Source organism: Corythoichthys intestinalis, chromosome 6, assembly GCF_030265065.1.
Source record: "Corythoichthys intestinalis isolate RoL2023-P3 chromosome 6, ASM3026506v1, whole genome shotgun sequence".
NCBI lineage: Eukaryota > Metazoa > Chordata > Actinopteri > Syngnathiformes > Syngnathidae > Corythoichthys > Corythoichthys intestinalis.
This window is the reverse complement of record NC_080400.1, coordinates 42,869,692-42,891,907: the sequence shown is the minus strand read 5'-3', so window position 1 is coordinate 42,891,907 and position 22,216 is coordinate 42,869,692. Positions and strand designations below refer to the sequence as shown.

Sequence of the window (22,216 nt, the reverse complement as noted above, 5' to 3'; positions counted from 1 at the left end):
CAATTGCAATTCCAGTCTGGTGTAGAGAGAGATTGTTCGGTTAAATAGAATGTGGATGAATATTATGTTTTGACTTTTCTGCTGGCTACACATTTGTTTAATGTCTGTTATGTGATTAGATTCAATAACTTGCACTGATCCAACCTGCACAATGTGGAGAAAAAAGGTGAAATGGTCACAGAGCACAAAATCTTTATTCAGTTACATGGTTTTCCCCTTGGCCCTGTTTACACATTTTCATTTAAGTGAATTCATTTTCCTTTAAAAAGTGACCAGCAATTGATTGTTTTTAAGATTCACAACAATTTAAGTTTAGTGAAAATAATTAGAGTTACAAACAGTTTGCTCATTTATTTTCTTAAAACATAGTGGTTCACCGGTGGCTTCTCTACCAATACGGTTTACAAATTTTCTGCTGGAAACCCTACAGCTTATCAATTATGAAAATCATTAGAATCAAATTTTCAAGCACATTGAATAAACAAAACTTGCACTGTAAATGTTTAAATGCCAATTTCTCAATGGATCATAGAAGATTAGCTCCGCGTGGGTGTGTTAATTGAAAGGAAAAAATATTGTTTTACAGTGTATATAAATTAAAAAAAAACTTTCATCTTATATCTGCAAATTACATCTTGTAATAAACGATGTGACAATACCACAATGGGTTATACGGTCAGAAATAAGTGGTACGAGATATGTCCACCATGTAATACTTATAGATTTCAAAACAAACCCAATAGCTTGCTTGCTAGCTCTCGACATTTTAAATTAAAAAAAAAAAAAAAAACAAGATCCGACTACATACTTGCTTGCTTGGAGTCATTGGGCTTGATGCAGCGAACATATGACGGTTCCTTGGACATGAGGATCTCCATGAGTTTTGCCAGACTGGCCTTAAACTGGGTCGCTGCCTACAAAAAGCAGACAAAAGAGGGTTTAGGGTTTAGAAAAGACAAAGGATATAGACGACAAATCTGAGTAGGTTTGTGACAAGTCTAAATGTGTGTAAAAGCTGTTCAAAAGATGAGAGCGCAAATAGAAGTTGTATGGGTCTACACTCAGAGGAGGAATGCTGACGTCAAAAAGGAGGAGAGGATACAAGCTGTGACAGAGAGAGTGATCATTGGCTATCGTGGAGGAGAAGGCTCCTCCATCGCCAGCCAGTGACAGAACGCCGTTCATTTATGTGTGGGTGTATGTGAAGGCCATTCTTCAGTGCGTAGGCAGTAACAGAGAAGCCCCATCAGACAGCCCACTCAGCAGTGAGAGGGAACATATTTATGCATGCTTTACTGTGGGAAAGTATGTTGGGATGCATCAGAATGACGCCTATTACCGTGTCAGGACGTTTCTTATCACTCAGCTCGTCCCTCTCGAAACACTGGTTTAGGATCTTGTTCTCAGACATGCACATAACCTTTGAATAAAAAGGTAGAAGGACAATAATTACCAAAACTAACAGACTAATTGAAATATTGATGTCCCCGTTCTATTAATCCGTCTCACCTCTTTTAAGTTCCTGAAGAGCAGGTCGTTATTCTTGTCCAGAAAACCTGAAGAGAGGATTAATTTAAAGTTGAAGTAAGATGCATGCACAAACCTGTAGTGCACTTTTGTATTTACACATTTTACATCATTTTTCTATCAAACCATCACCATGAAGCGCTTATTTTTCAATTGTTCACATTTCAATGTTTTTTTTTATTCACATCACACTAAAACATTCTGGAAGATATGTGAATATGTGGAATTTTACTCTTATTTTTAGGTGTTTCAGACAAATGCTTCACAAGTTGCAGCTTGAATGCATTCACTTTGATATTATATACAACCAAATTTCAGGTTATATTGTAATAGTCAATTTTTTAATTTGTTATTCAGCTACTTTTTAGAAAACGGCAAGTTGTGCAAGAAGTACTGAGACAAAGGACAGTTGTTCGACATCTGCAGTCAAAGGTTTAGCATCAATTTAAGGGCGATGATAATGTAATAGTTAGTCCATGTTAAACCTAAAATTCCGAACAAAGCCAAATGCTGTATCCCTCACTTTCTGTGAGTAGTCTAATTACCATTGACATTGTAGTTGACCTCTCCAGCATAATGCAACAGTCGGAATTCTTCACGACCCATTATTTTCCGTGTCTTTCCATCAGCAAGCTTGTGACTGCAGGAAGACATATACACACATACGTTTAAAATTAATTGTGAACCTGCGATAAATGGGCTGTAACAATATGTGCAAGGACAAGGAGTCTCATACGCAAGAAGTCAGTGACTCTGAGCATTGTCAAAGTCAAATTGCTAATCCAAATGGATGACACATTCTCCGCCATCACACCTGCCAATGGTATGTTTTATTGGTCAAGTAAAAGCACGACAACATTTTACCGCTTTACTTCTGGTTTCACATTAACTCATTCATTATCAAAAACATACAGTATGACAATGTTGTTTATGCCGTTCAACTTCTCATTACTAAGGAACAAAAAACAGAAACAAACTTTTTCTTTTATGATGAAAGATGGGAATCCAATCTTTTTTGTAGGTTATCTGTTAATGTAGCATTAGAACACAATATCCTGTGGTGCTTGAAAGAAGGGGATGTCTTGTGACATGTTTGGTAGTGAATGAGGTAAGAGCATCCGGAAGTTTTAACGTTAGCAACTCGACCCCATTGAAAAGGTTTTGTGTCTATGTAAGGGTGAAATTAACAGGTCATGCAATCTAAAACCTCATGTTGCAGACAGGCTTATATTACTTATGAAAAGGTTATTACAGTACTTAAAACTATCTGCATCTGCTATTATGCACGTGTTTGTTCGTTCTTAGGAACAACGAATAATTTTGCTTGGAAGCAGTACCGTCTGTTCATGAATGTTACAAAGAAAAAAAATTCTAGCTTCAAATCAACTGGGTAGGTTTCATGTAGAAAGTTGTATTTTGTTTTTTAAAAGCATTATTTTGCTTGAAAAAAGGGAAATGTCTTATATTTGGTTAAATATTCAACAATTTTGCTTCACACTTTTACTCAAATATGTACACTTTTTTTTTTTTTTTTGCATTGAGTTCAATGTTAACAATAAAATGTTATTTATAAGAGATAATTTTCCAATTAAAAATAAACTTTGTATGTATCAAGTTATGAGTCAAAAATCATGATTCAAATCAAATTTGTATATCGTTACAGCCCCAACAAGAAATGCAGAAATTGAACTGACGTGACAAAGTGAGGATGACCTCCCACAGTGTCCTCCAGCTTCTCCAGGAAAGTCATATCACTAGCATCTCCGGGTCGCAGACACTCTTCATCCTGTGGCAGAAATGAAAGTGCAGCAACCAGTTAGGCATAGCTAAGTACACGCATTAAAAAACCGTAATATGCTCATTTCCAGATTTAAAAAAAAAAAAAAAAAACCTGAATACTATCCCTAGTCATGAATTTCTCTTACCAGAATGGATATGATGCCCTTGAACTTCTCCTCCACCAGGTCACAGATGATTTTGTTGTTGAAGTACTGCACCGGCTCCCACTAGAAAGACAAAGCATTGTTAAGAGATCATTGAAAAATGAAAACGTCATTTACCTCGATTGAATTGGCCCAGTATGACAAAATGAAAGCTGGGTAACATACTTATAGTAAAAGGTTCTCAGGAGAGGGCCTATACTAGCCTCAGACGCTGGACAGTGAATAAATAATTCAGGCACATGTACACAAAAATGTATGAAATGCTACAAATAAAAGACAAAATAAACTGAATTCCCAAATAGACGTCTTTATTTATAAAAATGTAAATAAAAATAAATGCGGGCATACTATTTATTACCAACACCCCACACTCCCACCCCCACCCAAGGTAATGAAGTTTCCTGGTGGTATGTCTTCTAAAAAAACAAAAATAACTTGCTTTATTATGTCTAACTTGAAGAAAAAAAGCTGAATTAGTAAGTGACTGTATTTTGCGTGTGTGTTCGTGTAAAAGGGGAGTCACCGTGATGCCCTCAGCTTCGTACTCCTCCTGCTCCGATTTGAGGGTGAGCTCAATGAAGAGCTGTTGCAACTTCTCATTACAGTAGTTGATGCAGAACTGCTCAAAGCTGTAACATAACAGTGACATTAACTCAAAGAGGGACATGAAGTGTTTTATTATCATTCAAATGGAACAAGTAAACTCAACTTGAAAAAGCTGGAAATTGTGGTCATTCAGGTTAAGTTTCACCCTAAAACTAGCATTGGTACATCACACTTATACTACCACACCATGAGGATCACAGCTACCGACCAACTACATGAGACTACTGAAGGGACTTGTGAGCCTTATGATAAATTACTGCACTTTACCATTTGTAAGATGGCCTTTGTTAAACTTTTTTTTAAGACTAAACAGTTTCCTGCATGATTAGTTATTTACCTGTTGTGTTGGAAGACCTCAAAGCCATAGATGTCCAACAACCCAATAACAGAGTAGTGCTTATAAGAGTCATCCTGTAAAACATAGTAAGCCTCTTTAACAAATACAAAATTGAACTTTTAATTGAACTATTAATATGAACCACAAAAACAGCATTTTAATAGAAATGTGTAGACATTTAACAGTATGTAGGTATAAAAATACAATGTACAGTTGATATATATAAGTGTATAAATGTATCTAACCTATATCAAGAGCGTAGGTTTGCATAGGAACCATGGGGACATAACACAAGCAACTTTTCAGGATGCTCAAATTGTCCCCACCAACTTCAAAACAACCTTATTTGCATTATATAATATATATATATATATATATATATATATATATATATATATATATATATATATATATATATATATATATATATATATATATATATATATATATATATATATATATATATACATATAGGTCATTTAAATTGTCTTCCAATATGCTGTAATGATAGAACTGACCCTACTGTTATGAAGTGAATTATCTTCAAGATGTTCAGACTCTTTTCACTTGCTGAATGTGCCAGTCCATTTTTCCCCCTCAAAAGCATGTGAGATTGGGTGATGACTTGCATTTATTCAAAACATATTTACTTATTTCCTACATATTTTATTTAAAAATATTTTTTATTTGCAGCCTATAAAGACATTTTTCAGATAATCATACATTCAACATAATCGAGGTAAAAAGTTTTCTTTTTTTGTTGTTGTTGTGTTTTACCTGAAGGAAGGCTCTTTTTTTATTTATCTTTATTATACCCTAAGATGTTTTTTTTCCAGTTATATTTATTTATTTAGACAATGTCGAGTAATCCTAAAACAAATGATTACTTTTTGCAATGCTGGATAATTAAGAGATTATGAACAAGTTTATATTTATTGTGTATGTTAATACAATTGAAGTTATGTTCAAATATTGCAATTTAAATTTGCTAATGAAATCCAGACATTTATTCTGGAATTTTTATAAAACAGAGGTTCGAATCGAATGGTGCATTACCTGAACCAATACACATGACAGTTATAATTAAGTAAGTATATCTCAATACAGATATATTTTGCATTGATTATTTAGCCTATCAATTAATTAGGTTCATATTGGTGAGAAACGTAACCCTTCGCCCAATCTGTTTGGTTTTGTTACTGTCCCGTCCCCAGCAAAAAGTGTTCATGCAGGTTATGCTGTCCCCACCAATGTTGAGACCAAACCTACGCCCTAGAATGGCACGGCTAGACTGCCATAAAATAGTTCAGTACTGTACTGTAGTTTGTCTTAACATTGAAAATAATGTCCACAAGATGGCGTGCTGGCATAACATATAAAAAATTGACAAAATACACTGCAGTCAAGTTACGGTAGTCTGAAAGTGCAAATCAAATGTTTCTACTCGAGAGTGCTTGTATACCGTGTATGCCAGTGAAGTGTTGATTTTGTTGACAAGCCATGTGAAAGTACGTCCATACACTGCCTTCGACAAAGCATCTCGAGCAGAGGATGCCTGTTCCAGGTTCAGTGGGCTGATCAGCTGATGAAAAATAATAAAACAAAAGATTTTAGACATAGTGACAGTGTTCACAGTACAAAACCTCATCACACACCTGTGTGACAGTGAGTGTGCATCTAATCCTACCTCCTCTCCCTTGGCGATTATCTTTTTGTTTGTGAGTGCCTCCGTCAGCACAGCCACATTTACTCCTAACAACTGGAGAGACATAACATCATTAGCAGGCACAACAGTAGCTACACAAGTGACAAACAGAAAGAAAGCATACTTCGTTAAAAAATAAAAATAAAAATAATAATAATTATAATGATCACGTTTTCTAAATGCTCATGAAACTTGTTGAAACACCTTACCCTTGCCAAGTACTTGATCTGTGTGTCAGAAGTGATGCAGGCGATGCCGTCCTCACCACCATATTGAACATTCCCCAAGTGAAGGACACTGGCGATTATATTCAACAGCTCCTACGAAGTGAAAAATACAAAAGCTGAGGGGAATGTGGAGGATTTACAATAAGCAGGGTGAGTGTGTGAGCGAATTTTGGGAAGGAAAACGCAATCATGTGGATTTAATTTTTATTCCATCCAAAAAGGTGCAGTGCAATCACCACAAGATTGATATGTAAATATATTTATGCTCCAACAGCAAAAGGCATACAGTGGTACCTCTACTTACGAATGTCTCTACATACAGAATTTTCAGGTTAAGACGCGCCTCAGTGGGAAAATATTGCCTCTTTTACGAAAGAAATTTCAGGATACGAAAGGCATAATACACTATGACTGGTACTCACAGCCCCCAGAGTTCACCGAACACAACATACTTATACGTGTAGCTGCTCTGCCATTGGCTATTGCCTTGCATTCCTGGCATCCAGTTGGCTAAGAGGCACCTCTAATGAATGTGTCTATCCCAGCATCCTCTTCATCCGCCCCTTGTGTTCAGACAGCTTTACATGAGTGTGTTACCTTTTATTCTTGGTTTCTTACATTATGCACAACTCCGATTTTATGTTATTGTGCAATAATCTAATTGTAAGATGTGTTTGTTACATGTTGTGATGCCTTTTATCAAAGATTTATGTCTGAATTTTGGGGGGCTTGGAATAGATTACGGCATTTACATGGAAAATGCCTCACTACGTACAGAATTTTCAAGTTACGAAACTACTTCCAGAACAGATTAATTTTGCAAGTAGAGGTACGACTGTACTTCTATTTTGCGTCTCTCCTTTTTTTAAATGTTTTTTTTTTCAGTGAGCCTCAAGTCTGGAAGCAGGCCCAGACTCATGAACCTGTCAGAACTCTCTCACGGAACCCAAGTTCTCAGCTCTGTGGCTGACTCGGACATCTTAAAGTAAGTCAAATTTAGCAGTCTCTTGTGTTTTAGCTAACAAAAGTTAGTCTGCATGACATTAACACACCTCATAATCATTGGCAAAAGACCTAGAAGATATACTGTATTGGCTGTAAAATGGTACTAAACATCCCTGTGAATTATTGTCTGCAAAATAATTACAGCATTACCGTTCTTCACTTGGTAATAATACTTTGTATGTGTTGAACTTCCTAGTGGTGACAAGACAATGACTAAATATATCAGTTATGAGTTACACATTGTATGCAATTTCCTTACCTCAACTTCGTCTTCATTAAAGCCAATCACAGTTAAGGCCTTCTTCACCACCTTCCAATCACTGCGGTCATTGATGGAGCTCACTTTGGGACAGTTACCCTAATGATCAAACGCAGACATATACATGTAAAAACCCAAAATGTAAATCCATGTGATATTTTTAAAGAAAGCTTAAGGTCAAATGTGACCAAAAGCATGCACAAATCCATTGGGGTGGAAATGTGTGAACATGTAAACACTAATGTGTACAATAACACAACCAATGTGTTTTTTTCACGAACAGCTTGTGAATGTGTGCTCAGACGTCAAGCTTCGGTTTTTGCTTGAGGGCATATTTGGCCCCATAGGAAATGGGCTGACAGAAAGCCCATTAAGTCAAACTCCCTCAAGGATTCCTTCTCTAACAAACAATCTTACACAAAACTATCTCAGAGTTCTCTTTAGAGCTAAAAGAGCTCAATAAAATCTTCCACATTTAACACATAAAAACTATAAACTTTTGGTTGATCTACAACTTTGCCAATCACAACTTCATAAACAGCATATACAAATGAGGGTGTCAGTCAGATGTATGCAATTATTTTGTTCCTTAAATTTGAATTTCTCTAACTGATGTGCTATTGATAGAGATAGGATAGTGAAGTATTTGGACAGTACATTTTCATGATTTTTCCCTTCTTCCAATAGATGTGAGGGATATGAAGATTTTCACATTCAGGAGGTTTTCACAAAAAGGCAAGTGCAGCATTCTTACTTTGACCAGGTACTGATACTGCTGAGTGTTTCGCTCCAAGCCGAGGCGCCTGAGCAGGTCTTCTTCGCCTCCCTCGATCAGCTGATAGAAAATGTGAAAGTTCCTCTCGCCGTGGTTTTGGTGAACCACACGCGACTTCTCCAACAGGTAATTAATGATGTGACCTCCCACCGGGGCACCCTGTCGACGGGACAAAGGCCAGGGAAACACGGGAGAGCCAAGTGAGGAGGTATGGGAGGAGAGATTCAAGCTGGGATACTAAAGTGTGATTATAACATGCAGGTCAGGGTAAATATTGTGGGACCATGAACATGGATGCGGGAGTGGATGAGTAAAGAGATTACTTCATAAAATATGGACACTGAACTGCATGAATGTTGGTGCATACAATGAGCAACTGAATAAAATTCACACGGCTGCCACTGTAAATCAGGCTGTCCTGCTCACCTTGAAGTCAAACTGGATATCCATGTACTTGCCAAAGCGACTCGAATTGTCGTTACGTAACGTCTTGGCATTGCCAAAGGCCTAAAAGAAAGGATGGAGTAAGGACAAAAGTTAAAAAAAAAAACGATTGCTTGGTTTAAAACACAACATAACAGGTGAAGTAACATAAAGAAGAAAATTAAAACAACAAGGTCAGTCTAAGTGGTGTTTGTATCAAAAATTCTAAGATATGGTAAATGCAGACATCTGGAGAGCACCTGGACATGACATTCCTGAAACAATAAGTTCTACCAATATCTTGCAATACTCAAAGTGTGGTCCATAAATAAATCCACACATCTCACCTCGAGCACAGGGTTAGACTGTAAAAGGCGGTCTTTGATGGTCTGCACTTGCTCACTAGCTGGACAGGTCACAGCGTAGTATTGAAGAATCTTTTTTGAAGCTTCTGTCTTACCGGCTCCACTTTCTCCAGAAATTAGGATGCATTGGTCTTTCCTCTCTGTCCTCATAGAACGGTACGAGTTATCAGCCACTGCATAGCTGGGAAAGTGGAAGGAAAATAAGACATGTCAAGATCTTATGACAGACATAAGCAACGCCTATTTAAAATACAACCCATGTTTTTGAAAAAATTCATGCTGAAAAGAAGACCTGATAACAATGACTCAAAAAGAAGGACTTGGACATCTGCTAAAACCTTTTGGTATTTTCCAAATTAGTTTAAAGAGTTGACTAAAACATAGTGAAAATACTGGATTTCATGTACATTTCCTCCACTATTTCACATAAGAAAAAAAAATTATTGTTTTCAATGTATTAAACAAGATTCTTTCTGCTGGGAAATGCATGAGCAATCTGTTTAGTTTCCCTTTAGCTGATAATTTTGACGGTTATATTGCAGTCAAATTTATTTGGACAATCATTGCCGTCATTGGCAGTGAAACATAATCACTTAATGCCAGCCTTCCCAGTTGAAGTGGGTTTGAGGTCTGCAACAAAATAATCCAGAGGTATAAGGATATCAGAAAATAATAATCATAATAACACTGAAACTTTGCAGAACAAAGAGAAAATGTCCAGTGACAGCAAAAAATAAATAAATAAAACAAATCACAACAAAATACCTCAGTTTATCACATTGAATTATTTATTATTATTATTTTTACATTAATGTATGTAAAACAAAATACTGATATTCTAAGTGCAACAAAAATTTGCTGAGGCCAAATAAAAGCTGGGAAGCGGGCCACAGTTGGCCCGTGGGCCTTAGTTTTGACACCTCTGTTGCTGTGGTCAGAACTTGCAGAATTTGACTTTACTGATAGGAAGTTAATATGGTTTAGATTATATAGTCAACCAACGTAAAAATATTCAGATTAAAATGGTATTATAAACATTTGATTTAGTCGCAATATATTCAGGGAGGGTCTTAAATGTACATCAGTGTTCTATGTTATTGTTAGCCGTGTGTTTGTAGTCCTCTTACCATAGCTGTATTTGTCCTTTGTCCATCACCATTGCTGGTATTTTTTTTTTTTTTTAATGTTTTGCCACTGCTAGTATTGTTCCTTTACCTTTGTTGGAGGGAGAAGGTTTACCATGTACCTACTTAAAGCAAAAATAGGTTGCAGGAATTTTTTTTATTTATGTGCATTATAAATGAGAATTTGGATTGGGATTTGATACATATCAGGCCTTTTTGTTTTGTTTAGTCACGTGCACTGTAAACCAGTTGAAAGCAGATGAACTGTATTTGTCAAAATGAATAAAATGAATTAATAAGAAATGGGGTTATAGGACTACACATTTAATACATTGTTAATCGTGATCACACCACGTTAAAATTAACAACATTATTATCACCGATATTTACATTTAAAATGCGGTATTGGATGCATGTGATCTAATGTTTTCTCAACATGTAGTCAATCAACCACTAGAGGGCGAACGCATTGTTCTAGATTCATTGAGCTGCTGAAATGAACAAGCGAGCGAAATCTACAGCGGGACTCTCAGTTCATTTGCTCTTTGCATTGGCTAGAGCGAGCCATGTCGGAAGAAAGTAACGCAACAAAAAATGGATTTGAGCACCATGGTGAGGAGCTGTTGCCTCGCAGGCGATCATCGTCCGTTATTTGGGCCCATTTTGGATTCAGAGCAAGCGACACTCAACAAGAAGTCGTCATTTGTAAAGAGTGCGGCAGGGTCGTGCCGGCCCCGCAGGGTAACACAACTAATCTTTTCAATCACTTGAGAACACATCACAAAAACAAACACGAGGAATGTATCAGGGCCAGAGCGACCCTCGCTTCACAAAATCCCTATCAGCCGACTCAGCCGAAAATACCAGCGACTCAGTCTCTGCACCGGGAATCACAGTATTCATCGACCGCCCAAAGACACGCCGAAATAACAGACGCAATCGCGTATTATTTGGCCAAAGACATGTGCCCGATCGATACAGTGAGCAACGAGGGCTTCATAAAAATGATCAAAACACTGGACAATAAATACACGATCCCCCCGCGCAATTTTTTCTCCAAAATGGCATTACCGACACTTTATCAAAAATGTCGGGGCAAAATAGAGAAAGACATTTTAAATGTCGATTTTTTTGCTGTAACAACGGACATATGGTCGAGCAGAGCCATGGAGCCGTATCTGTCTACGTCCATTCATTTTATTGACGGGGATTTTGAAATGAAAAGCTGGTGTTTGCAGACGTCCTTTTTCCCACAAGACAACACGGGGGAAGCTGTAGCCCAGGGACTCCGAGAGATAATCACTTCTTGGAGCCTGCAAGAAGAGAGACTGGTCTGCTTCACAACAAGCAGTCAATCTAATGTCGCCAAAGCAGCTGCTCTAAATGAATGGCCGAGACTGGAGTGCTTTGGTTACAGGGTCCATCTAGCAATTGGTGAGTAGAAATAATAATAATACTGTACAATTAAAAATGCACATTGAATTTTATGGAATCTGAGTAAATTCCCAATAATGGAACATCAAATATCAGTTAAAAAAAAAAACATTTACAAACTGTACAAGTTGTACAACATACGTATTAAATTATATTGTTTTATTTAACATGAGACCTTTGTTGTCGTTTTTAGAAAATGCAATGAACGATCCAGAGATTGAGCACGCCGTTGGGGTCTGCAAAAAAATTGTCAGCAGGTTCTCCTACAGCTACAGGCTTAAAAAGGAGCTAGCATGGGCTCAAAAGGAATTAAAGCTTCCAGAGCATGGGCTGAAGGTAGAATGCCCCACAAGGTGGGGGTCAAAGCAAGCAATGATTGAAAGAGTTCTGGAGCAACAGAAGGCCATTTTGAAAGTCTTATCCTCTGACCAAAAATCAAGACACCTCGTCCCTACCTGGCAGGACATTGAGATCCTAGATGCCATCAACAAAGCCCTCCAACCTCTGATTGAATTTACGGAGGCACTATTCAGTGAGAAGTATGTTGGTCTGTCTTATGTAAAACCAGTCCTCCACCTCTTCTGCTCTTTCATCCTCAAAGTCAGTCATGATGTTCCTGATTTGACCAACACCATGAAAACCAAAATCCTCACTTACTTGGAAGAAAAATATGAGGATCCCGGGACACAAGAACTGCTGGACATGGCCTCGGCTCTTGATCCACGCTTCAAACTGACATATGTCACTGAGGACCGTACTAAAGCTATCCAGAGCAGACTCCTATCTGAGATGGTTACATCTACAAGCATGGTTAGTAATATCAGGCTAATTAAACTGGAAAAAGGTTATTGATGTGCTGTAATCTGAATATATGTCATAAGACTGCCTTTGTTTCTCATTGTATTTATTTTGTGCTTTTAAAGGAGAATGATCCATGTGGTGAGACTACAGACACAGAGGATGCACCCAGTATGTCGAAAAAAAGGAAGTCCGTGGGAAGCTTCTTCAAGATCACCGGAGAAGCTGCACAGAAATCTTCTCCTCAACAGGAACAACAACAGGCGCTAGCCGAGCTTCAATCTTACCAACAGTGTGCCAATCTCGACAGTGAAGAAGACCCCCTGGACTGGTGGAAGGAGCATAAGAGAATCTACCCACGACTTTCAAAGTTAGCAAAAAAATACTTGTGCATTCCTGCAACTAATTCCCCATCAGAGAGTGTCATCAACACTGGGGGAAATGTAGTGACCTGCGTGCGCTCATCTCTCAAGCCAGAAACTGTTGACAGGATGGTTTTTCTTGCTAAAAACCTGTAGGTCTAAGCCTAATGTACATATAAAAAATAAAGCCTTTTATGGACAGCATAATAGTATCCGTTGGTTTTCGCTGTTCAGATCATATTTTCCTGTTAGCATGCACGTAATTCTTTGTTTTTTGTACCTTTCGCCTAAACATTCTGCCATTCAGAAATGGCAATTGTGTGCATCCACTAAAGATTCTTTTGAAGTTAACATTCATAGAGGATATTCCTCACCAGTGAGATGTGGAGACCAATCTGCTGACGTGTTCAATCTTAAAGTATATAATTGTGTTTTGATTCTCAAATAAATCTTTCGTATAGTTTTTATCTGAATTGGCTGCACAGGTTCATAATCTGCTCATTCCCTCACAAGAACCTTCTGAATATTCTGCCAGAAACCTTTGCATTTCATCCCAAATTTTGTGTTTAGATGGCATCGAAAAACATTTTTCTTTTTTTTTCCCCCCTTCAAATCTTTTTTTTTTTTACTTAATTTGATTCAATGCAATGTCCTGGCACTAACTGCTAAAGTAGCTTCATTTTAACAACTTTCCAATTAAGTATCTGGTTGTATTGTCACAGGGCATAGTTAAAAGAATGTAATCATGAAGCTTTAGCTATTATACTACGCTTACACTATTGAGCAAATGAACAGCATTGCTGATATATTAATATTGTATAATTACAGTAAAAGCCTTCGTCCGTGGTAAATTTTATTATCATAATTCTTAAGTTAATAAGTTTCTTTTTATAATGCAAATTGTTAAAATGTTTTTTAATAGTGGAATACAACCCAGCCTCATATGCTGAAAAAAATATTTGATCAAATTAATCATTACAATTTAGACGATAACAGTGCAGCCATACATACACTACTTAGCATTCAAGATGACAACGCATCAATCTGTCAAAATCGCTTCAGTTCTGTTGCTGCATTTGCTGAACTCAGCTTCATGTTACATGCTAAGTACAATGTCTTATTTACTTTATTGATGACATACAACATGTTAGTTATTTTGAGATTTGGGGGTACTTAAAGCAACACTAACTTTTCAACCTAAAATATTTTCATAACATTTGTGATATGTCGACTGACAACTACCGTAATTTCCCGAATATAAGGCGCACCCGTGTATAATGCGCACCCCAAATTTACTTGTAAAAACTAGGGGAAATTATTAGAAGTGTGCAAAATTTCCGATTCTTAGATTATTCGCGATTCGGCCATGGAAGATTCGAGAACGATTCACAAACATCCAAATTCCGATTATTGAAATATGCCAAGTAAAGCGGAAGTACAACACACTCAGCGCGCCGCGCGGTCAATGAGCAACGGAGCGAGAGTAGCTAAACATCATGCTTCTCATTACCCGGCCCCTCGGGTAATGCCAATGCTCAACTCACGGCTCTAGCTCAACTCATGCCACGAGATAAAAAAACACAACAACATACCTGAAGCTGCTACAAAAGTACGTCATCCACATAATGTTACGGTAGATATCATTTATATAAGACTAGATGCAAAGGGTAGCGGTAGCGTTTGCAGCACATCTACAAAAAGCTAGATGCAGACGTAGTAAACGGCCGTCATCTTAAAGCAGTACACTTCTCTGCAAGGCTGTTGTAGCGAACCTTCCAAGCAAACCTAATTAACTTTTTATCTAAAATACTCCTAAATCGGTAAAATATTGACTTGAATCTATCTTTAAAATAGTTTTAAAACTTTCACATGTCGAAAGTTGACAAAAGGGAAATTATGGATTAACGGGAGCAATTTTAACAACTTTAACGGTTGATTCACAACATTAAATTAATTGAATGTAGTTTAAAGCTGCTGATACAGAATGGGGACTGGAGTTTTTTATTTACTGTTATTTTTGTATATTTGTTTACTGCTATATGTTAACTTGATACTGAAATAGTAGTTTGGTTTAGCCTGAGAGTATTTTTGAACAATTTTGGAACAAATGTACAAAATATTAAAAAAAAAAAAAAAAAAAGGGGGGGGTGCATCAATAATCGTTTTAGAATCGAATCGGACCATCTGAATCGTAATCGTAATCGAATCATTAGGTGCCCAAAGATTCCCAGCTCTAGAAATTATTGTACCCACCCAAACTTGGTGTATTTTGTTCATTCATGGTTTAGAGTTGAAGTGTCCAATCTCAGCTCGCAGTGTTAAGTACAGAACCAGAATGAGTGAAAAATGCACTCATTCTGGTTGTTAGAATATTACATGTTTAAGATGTAAAGCCCATTTTTTTATTGTGTATTTCATGCTTTGTACAAACTTTGTCAGATCCTCTATGGACATATTGCATCTTTATTAGGCCCCCGTAAGGGAAATTCCATTGTCCAACAGCCATATACGTAATCATACAGGTACATATTTAGTTCAGGTTAGGAAAAAGCTAAAATTGTGAGCTAATAGTAGCCAGCATGGCCAAAGTTGCTTTAGACTATGTACAGTATTGTTGAACACTGTGTGCATCCATAATCTGTGCGCACTGAAGTCTATCCTAGACTACTATAGAAGGGAGGCGGGGTACACTCTAAACTGGTTTGGATGAGGTTTAGTTTGAAGGAATTCTCTTAAAATTGTGAATCTACAGTAGTATCATCACATCGCTTACACTTGTTTTCCACAACTACCCCACGGTGTTACTGCGGTTGTCATATTTTTTCTCTCCCCATTTCCACTAAGAGGGGGCAAACATTTACATTCAACGCTTAAGTTAAAACCACTACATCAGAGAGTCAGCTGGTGGGAAATATTTAGTTGATGTCACCTCAGTCTCCATTAAAAAATGTTTGTTTAGTAGCTGACCTAAAGGTCTCGGGAGAATTTATTGAGTTCCCTTATGCATTCCCGTAGAGGCTTTTTAAATAAACACTTTGCCTTGTGGCATGGCTTTGAAAATCCAAGAAATTTAAAAGTGTTACGTAGTGAGCTAATGTTTCGATATTCACAGTTTGACCATACACTGACAACATTTAGACTGCAGATTCAACTGTTATGTCACTGTGGAGGCAAAATTCTAGTAATACTTGGACTTATTTTACAAAGTAGCTGAAATCTAGTGTGAAAAAAGCAGTAGAATCCCTTGTGTATTGGCTTGGACTTAAGAAAAGTATACTCTCCAAGAACATTAAAAATGTTAACTAGTTGTTTGGGAGATGCTAGTTTCTGACTATATGCTCAAAGTCCCTTTCCCTCATGAAAAATAAGAAAATTACACCAGTGGGAAGTAAGAAAAAAAAAATCTTACATGTGTGGTGAGACCTCATAGAAGTTGACTCCACGGTACCGCTCCATGTGGTTTTTGGTGTAGATCTCCAAGTCTTTATATGGGTTAACAGACACCAGTACTGAGCCAATGTAAGTCTGAGAGAGAAGACACAATTACAGTCCAGGTACATCTTAACCATACCTAAGGACATGGTATATGGTAAATGGTGTTATACTTGTATAGCGCTTTTCTACCTCTCAAGGTACTCAAAGCGCTTTACACTACATTGCCATCTACCTACTGGTGACACAGCACCAGGAGCAATGCAGGGTTCAGTATCTTGCTCAAGGATACTTAGGCGAGTTCATCAGGGTGGAGAATCGAACCCACAGCCTCTGGGTTGGGGACAACTACTCCACCACTGAGCCACGCCATCCCCACATGAAACTTCTGATGGGAAAAGTATAATTTTATGATGTAATGATTGTCAATTTTAAGGACGCTGAAGATGAGGTTGGTGATACTAGTTAAAAAGATAACAGAAGTAGTAACATTACACAATAATTTCAAAAGAATCATCAGCACAGGAAAAAAGGACAACAAACAAGATTAACAGATGAATAGCCTACTAAGTATAGTGTGAATCGTAACTATCATCAGTAATATAACAAGGGTATTATAGCCATGCCATGTGTCATAGAGGACACAACAACTCAGTATTAATTAAAATTGGCCATTCATTTCCACGATAACCCCAAAAAGGAAATTGTTGTGAATTTTGTGATGTTATCTTTGAATTTTAAGATCATCAAAGAAATGCATATATCCGGACCATTTTAAACTGGGCATTCATGAAGCAAAATTTTTCAAAGATACCCATAAGATGTAAATTACTTTCTCATCGGTTCTTAAATTTCTCAATATATGGCTATTTTGTTGCTGTTTTTCACTTCTATTTTATTTTAATTAACAGGATCAACTTGCCTATTTTGTAGTTTCTTTTAGTTAGTAAATTACCGGCATGGAGGAATACAGACATGGTTCTGGATCTTGTCGGTTTTTTTTTTTTTCTTTCTTCCACACAGTTATCATACAAAGACTAGTTAATAACTGCAAAATGACTTATATTTCACCCTGTTTGTACTTCTTTTATTAATACTTACATAGATAAGGTTCTCTTTGAAGCGTTTGCGAAGGTTCTCTATGAAAGCAGCCTCACTCGTGTAGTTCTCCAGCAGGACAAAGTCCTGCACACCCACTCTGTCTCTTGCTGTCAGGGCCGACTCCATCATAGCCCGCACCCCGTCAGTACTCAGCACCTAGAGGAAGACAGAGAATTTAGAGGCAGTGTGACGGACTGAATTCAATAACCAAAACTGTTTAGCAGATCGTCAGATGTAGTATGCTTAGTGTTTCATGAGATGAGATGCAGACAAACTAAATCTACAGCATATATAATCGTAAAAATTAATGAAAAAGGTATGACCAAAAAAATGTATAGGCATTTTCCTTTTGCATAATAAAAAAAGTCCAACATAGTCTTAAGCACTGATTACATAACACAATCACAAAGCAGCATGAGTTAATTCCAATACACAGTACAGTAGGAAAAAACATTGTCAGATGATGCAATGTGACAGCAAATATTCCATTTGTCAGTTGTATCTATAACTGGAGAACATGTGACAAGGAAAGAAACTGATTTGAAGGATGGAGGTTAATTGACATTAGGTTGTTTTATATATAAATACATAATGCATATACATACTGTATAAAATATACATACTAGTACTGTATTTTTTAAAAATGTACAAATCCACATTTAAAAAATTAAAATAATCACTCACATGTTCAAAATGATCAAAACCTCTATCCAGTAGGCCATATTTTAAAATTGAAGTTTGGGTTTTCCCCATAATTTTACAAACGCTGTCTACATCCATGTTGCCAATGTAACCAACAGGACCAAAATGAAAAAGGCTTGTCACGACAACTACACATATACTGTGCAAAATGTACAGCAGGTGTTGCACTAAGTGGGGATCCCTAAGGAAAGCTACGGACACAGATAAAGCAGAAGAGAATGCTTAAGGGGGGAGAGAACCTATTAATTAGAGCTACCAGGTTAAGAAGATAAAGCAGGGATTTTAAAAAAGATGGGTAAAGTCAAGTAAAATTGAGAATGAAGTTAAAAATAAACAAATGCTTCTCAATTGCATCATGCTGAATGAAATTTCACAAATCACTCTAATTTATGGTCATAAAATCTTGTCTTCCTGCCTTTAGTTTGACCTTACAAACTTCAAGAAATTTACATTTCCAGTTAGTAAGAACTTATTCTGTCGGCATAACGGACAATTATTGTAAGGTGTATATTGTTATTACACCTATAATAAAATACAGATTGTACAGTCATAGCCTTGTGGCAAATTTATAATCCAAGAATCCGTGTTGCATTAAAATAAGTAATCTCACAGGGTTAGTTCATATGTACAATAACTGCTTGTTTATCTCTCCCTGAGAGCCCATGAGCTCCGCTGACCTATTGTTGTTTGACACAACATCTCTTTGGAGCCCAAAGTTTCCGCAGCTGTGTCTGTGTGTGTTTATACATGGACGTGCGTCTGTGTAGGGACGTGTGTGTGCATGCCTGCCCGTATGAACATGAGGTTGCAGTAACAATAAAGCATATGGTGTGAACAAAAATGGGGGAGTGACTTTCAACCAATCTTATGGCTCTCACTTCAAAACCATAAACAGAATAAAAAGTACAAAATGAATCCTAACTCGTAACCGGTTTCGCATTTGCTCAAATGCACTAATTGGTCAGTTTATTAGTGACTGATTAATTGATGCCTCTCCAAATTATTGTGTCCCCATCCTCGGTAAACAGGATAACACATACTCCTCTAAAAGCAATAATACTTTTCTTAAAGCTGGAAGCAAATGTTTCTTGGTTATGGTGACAACTACAGGTGCATGTGGTGCTCCCACACCATAAAGAACTACAGACTAATTTCATTTTAAATAATTAAGTGCCTATCTTCTACCGCAGATCTGCCCAACATGTCGTTCACGGAGCAACTGATAGACCTCAAAGGTAGTGCTGCTCAATAAATAAGTTTAATTTTGCTATTCATGAATAAGTCCTTAAACTGTGGTTTGTTTGCTGACTCTTTAGTCGTACATTATCAGCTGTAAGAATTGATTTTGAGGGCATTTTAGTGACACGAGTTTGTGCTTCTTTCAACCTTTAACTAAAAGCTTGTACGCTGATATGCCTCCCTCTCTCGTTTACACAAAGCCGACACTGTTATCAAAGCATTGCATGACATTTAGCCAACTAATTTGACCTGCATGCATCAATCACATAAATATATACGTTTCTCACACCTTCTCCTAACACATTACAGTATGCTTGTCTTCAAAACAAGGTGAATGAAGGACATGTGCAAGGAACCAGAAGTATGTGATTTGAAGGTCAGTTCTTTGGTCTTCACCGTCAATACAAAACATCCACTGGCAACTTAATTTTTTTTGCAGTGAAAAATAATCTAACAGTTTTTACGGCTTATAATGAATAATTTGTGTTCCACTTCCAAAGGAATAACCATAGTGTAAGATGAGGTACTAGTTTCTTAAAAAATAAAATAACTAATGCCTTTCACACTTGACCTTTGTTCTCTTAAAACTCTTTACGTTCTGTCATTCTAACTCACTTCAAAATCGCCCCTTCCCTCTCTCCATGACTTCATATTTTCCAATGCCCCTTTCAGTGCTTAGCTTCCTGACTAAAACGTGACACACAAAACCTCCTCCCATTTGCACAGGACACACAAACAAAAAAATCTCAAGAACACACGAAGTATGTACCTTTCTGCTTCCTACGTGTCGTCATACTTTCCAAATCCCATGAAGCAAAATGAGAAACAGGAAAAAGGTAAGAAGACCCAGAGAGAACGAGACCTACCCTCCACCTTCAAAATTCTAGGAAGCACTCTGCATTCCTACAGCACTTGCATCTCAAAGGGAGGATTTTTTAGAGGTACACATTTTACAGCTTACAGCGGTACATCAAGTTGCATTTATGAAGTCCTCGCGCATGCAAACCAGAAAATGAGTGTGACATTAAACTGTTAAGCTAATAGTCAATAAAGCCAATTTTGGCAGGTTCTGTTGTCTTTTTGGCCATATACTGCTTTGGCAACAAAAGAAACCAACTTCGAAACATCTCCCTAGCTGGTTTACGCTATTGATAATGGAGCCAATCTCCAACTAACGAAGACAACTTCTATCTATGACCAAAGTAAGTCGATGAATCTTGATCTAAGTATGCCATATTCAACTTAAAAGACAACATCCGAAGAATCAGGCAAAGCACGGCCAAGAATAGCCGATCAGGATTTGGTTGGGAGTCCAAGTTCTACTTATTAGTCAGTGCCACTTTGGAGACAAAACTGATGTCCCAACAAGTAATCCACACAGTTACACAATCCATATAGATACAGTAACTAATTAGAAATAATTCATATGATGCCGAAAAACTTAGGCATTTGGTTGTACTAAGAGAAGGTACGTTCAACATTCCATTCATTCTTTTTATTCATTTCTGCTTTTCTCTTTTATACTCCTCATGTCTAATACTCCCAAAGATAAACGGGCTATTTTTGTCCCAATTCGCCCCTTCACGACTAAGGGCATCAAACACTAGGCTACAAGAGCGTAGGTTTGCATAGGGACGGTAGGGTCCAAAACAAACTTTTCGGCAAATTGTCCCCACCAACTTTTAAGCAACCTTATTGGCATTATTATACAGGGTGATTAAAAAAGAATGTTCCAAAACCATTGTGGTATATATATTAAAAAAACAATAATAGTAATATAATAACTAGCTGGGTACAAGTATTGTATTCAAGTTTTTATTTCATGCTTTACAAGTGCTTTATGTGACCACCACCAGCGGCACGGACAACATCAAGCCGATATGAATATTCCTCCCAAATGCGTTTTAGGATATCCTCGTCCACTGTGTTGATTGCAGCTGTTATTCGATCTCTCAAGTCATTGATATTTACTGGCTATGGTGGTACTAAAACTTTCTCTTTGACACCATCAAATGACCGCTAATTCAGTCTATTTCAATGATTTTAAAATGAATATATGTGTGAATATTTTGGCATATTCTTTTTGAATCACCCTGTATATTGACTTCAGCTATATAGGTCATTTAGATTGTCTTTCTGTATGTTGTATAGATAGAATTGACCCTACCATTAAGAAGTGAATTTTTCTCATTATGTTCAGACTTACATTTACCCTTTTTCCTTGCTGAATGTCTCAACACAAAGGCACACACACAACTTTGACGAAAATACATGTCTACTACATGCAACCCCTTCTGCCCCCTTCGAGGAGGAGGGATATTAGAAGTCCTTTTCGGCCACCAGCAGCAGAAGCAGCCTCTGTAAGTAATGTAAAAAGACGTCAATGTTAAGTACGGTGGGGAACACGCCACTAATTTTGCTACTGACAGTCCGACCTGCATCAGAGTTAGCATAGCATTAAACTGTGTTAACTTGCTAACCTACAAGAGACAACCAATTGAAGCAACATATTACTCTTGAGGTGGAGGACTATGTAGGCTCAGAGGCGTCGCGTCCCATTAGGCAAACCAGGCAGCTGCCTAGGGCCCCCAGCCAGCAGGGGCCCCCAGAGGGCCAACAGATTTAGCACATGTAGCTTTACTACACTGTCGCAGCGACAAATTGAGGAAGTGTTTCATTACCATGGAATCATTTAGATTAAGTGACACTAACCATGTCACCTAGATTATAACTGATTAAGAAAGTCCTATCAGCTATTAATACCACATGATTGTTTAAAGACTGACTCATCAAGATCTCTCTGGAAAGTTCTTGCCGAGTCGTTTATGTTGATTTTCACAGGCCACCTCATT

General features: G+C 37.4%; 2 protein-coding genes across 5 annotated transcripts in view; one reads left to right on the top strand and one right to left on the bottom strand.

Moving 5' to 3' along the window:
- Window positions 1-22,216, bottom strand: part of LOC130917303 (unconventional myosin-Ic-like) — a 74,539-nt gene that overhangs the window by 10,746 nt on the left and 41,577 nt on the right. For all 4 annotated transcript variants that reach the window (XM_057838556.1, XM_057838558.1, XM_057838559.1 and 1 more), the window contains 17 exons: window positions 17,424-17,579; window positions 16,300-16,415; window positions 9,155-9,353; window positions 8,811-8,891; window positions 8,364-8,543; window positions 7,610-7,708; window positions 6,328-6,438; window positions 6,101-6,172; window positions 5,876-5,995; window positions 4,414-4,487; window positions 3,994-4,099; window positions 3,453-3,533; window positions 3,222-3,313; window positions 2,073-2,167; window positions 1,510-1,556; window positions 1,340-1,420; window positions 809-914 (listed from right to left, as the gene is read on the bottom strand). In XM_057838556.1, coding sequence (XP_057694539.1) covers window positions 809-914; window positions 1,340-1,420; window positions 1,510-1,556; window positions 2,073-2,167; window positions 3,222-3,313; window positions 3,453-3,533; window positions 3,994-4,099; window positions 4,414-4,487; window positions 5,876-5,995; window positions 6,101-6,172; window positions 6,328-6,438; window positions 7,610-7,708; window positions 8,364-8,543; window positions 8,811-8,891; window positions 9,155-9,353; window positions 16,300-16,415; window positions 17,424-17,579 — 1,816 coding nt within the window. The remainder of the gene's footprint in view (window positions 1-808; window positions 915-1,339; window positions 1,421-1,509; window positions 1,557-2,072; window positions 2,168-3,221; window positions 3,314-3,452; window positions 3,534-3,993; window positions 4,100-4,413; window positions 4,488-5,875; window positions 5,996-6,100; window positions 6,173-6,327; window positions 6,439-7,609; window positions 7,709-8,363; window positions 8,544-8,810; window positions 8,892-9,154; window positions 9,354-16,299; window positions 16,416-17,423; window positions 17,580-22,216) is intronic.
- LOC130917304 (E3 SUMO-protein ligase ZBED1-like) lies at window positions 10,786-13,464 on the top strand. The gene is made up of 3 exons (XM_057838561.1): window positions 10,786-11,730; window positions 11,924-12,540; window positions 12,654-13,464. The coding sequence occupies exons 1-3, from the start codon at window positions 10,863-10,865 to the stop codon at window positions 13,044-13,046; spliced, it is 1,878 nt and encodes a 625-aa protein (XP_057694544.1). The 5' UTR covers window positions 10,786-10,862; the 3' UTR covers window positions 13,047-13,464.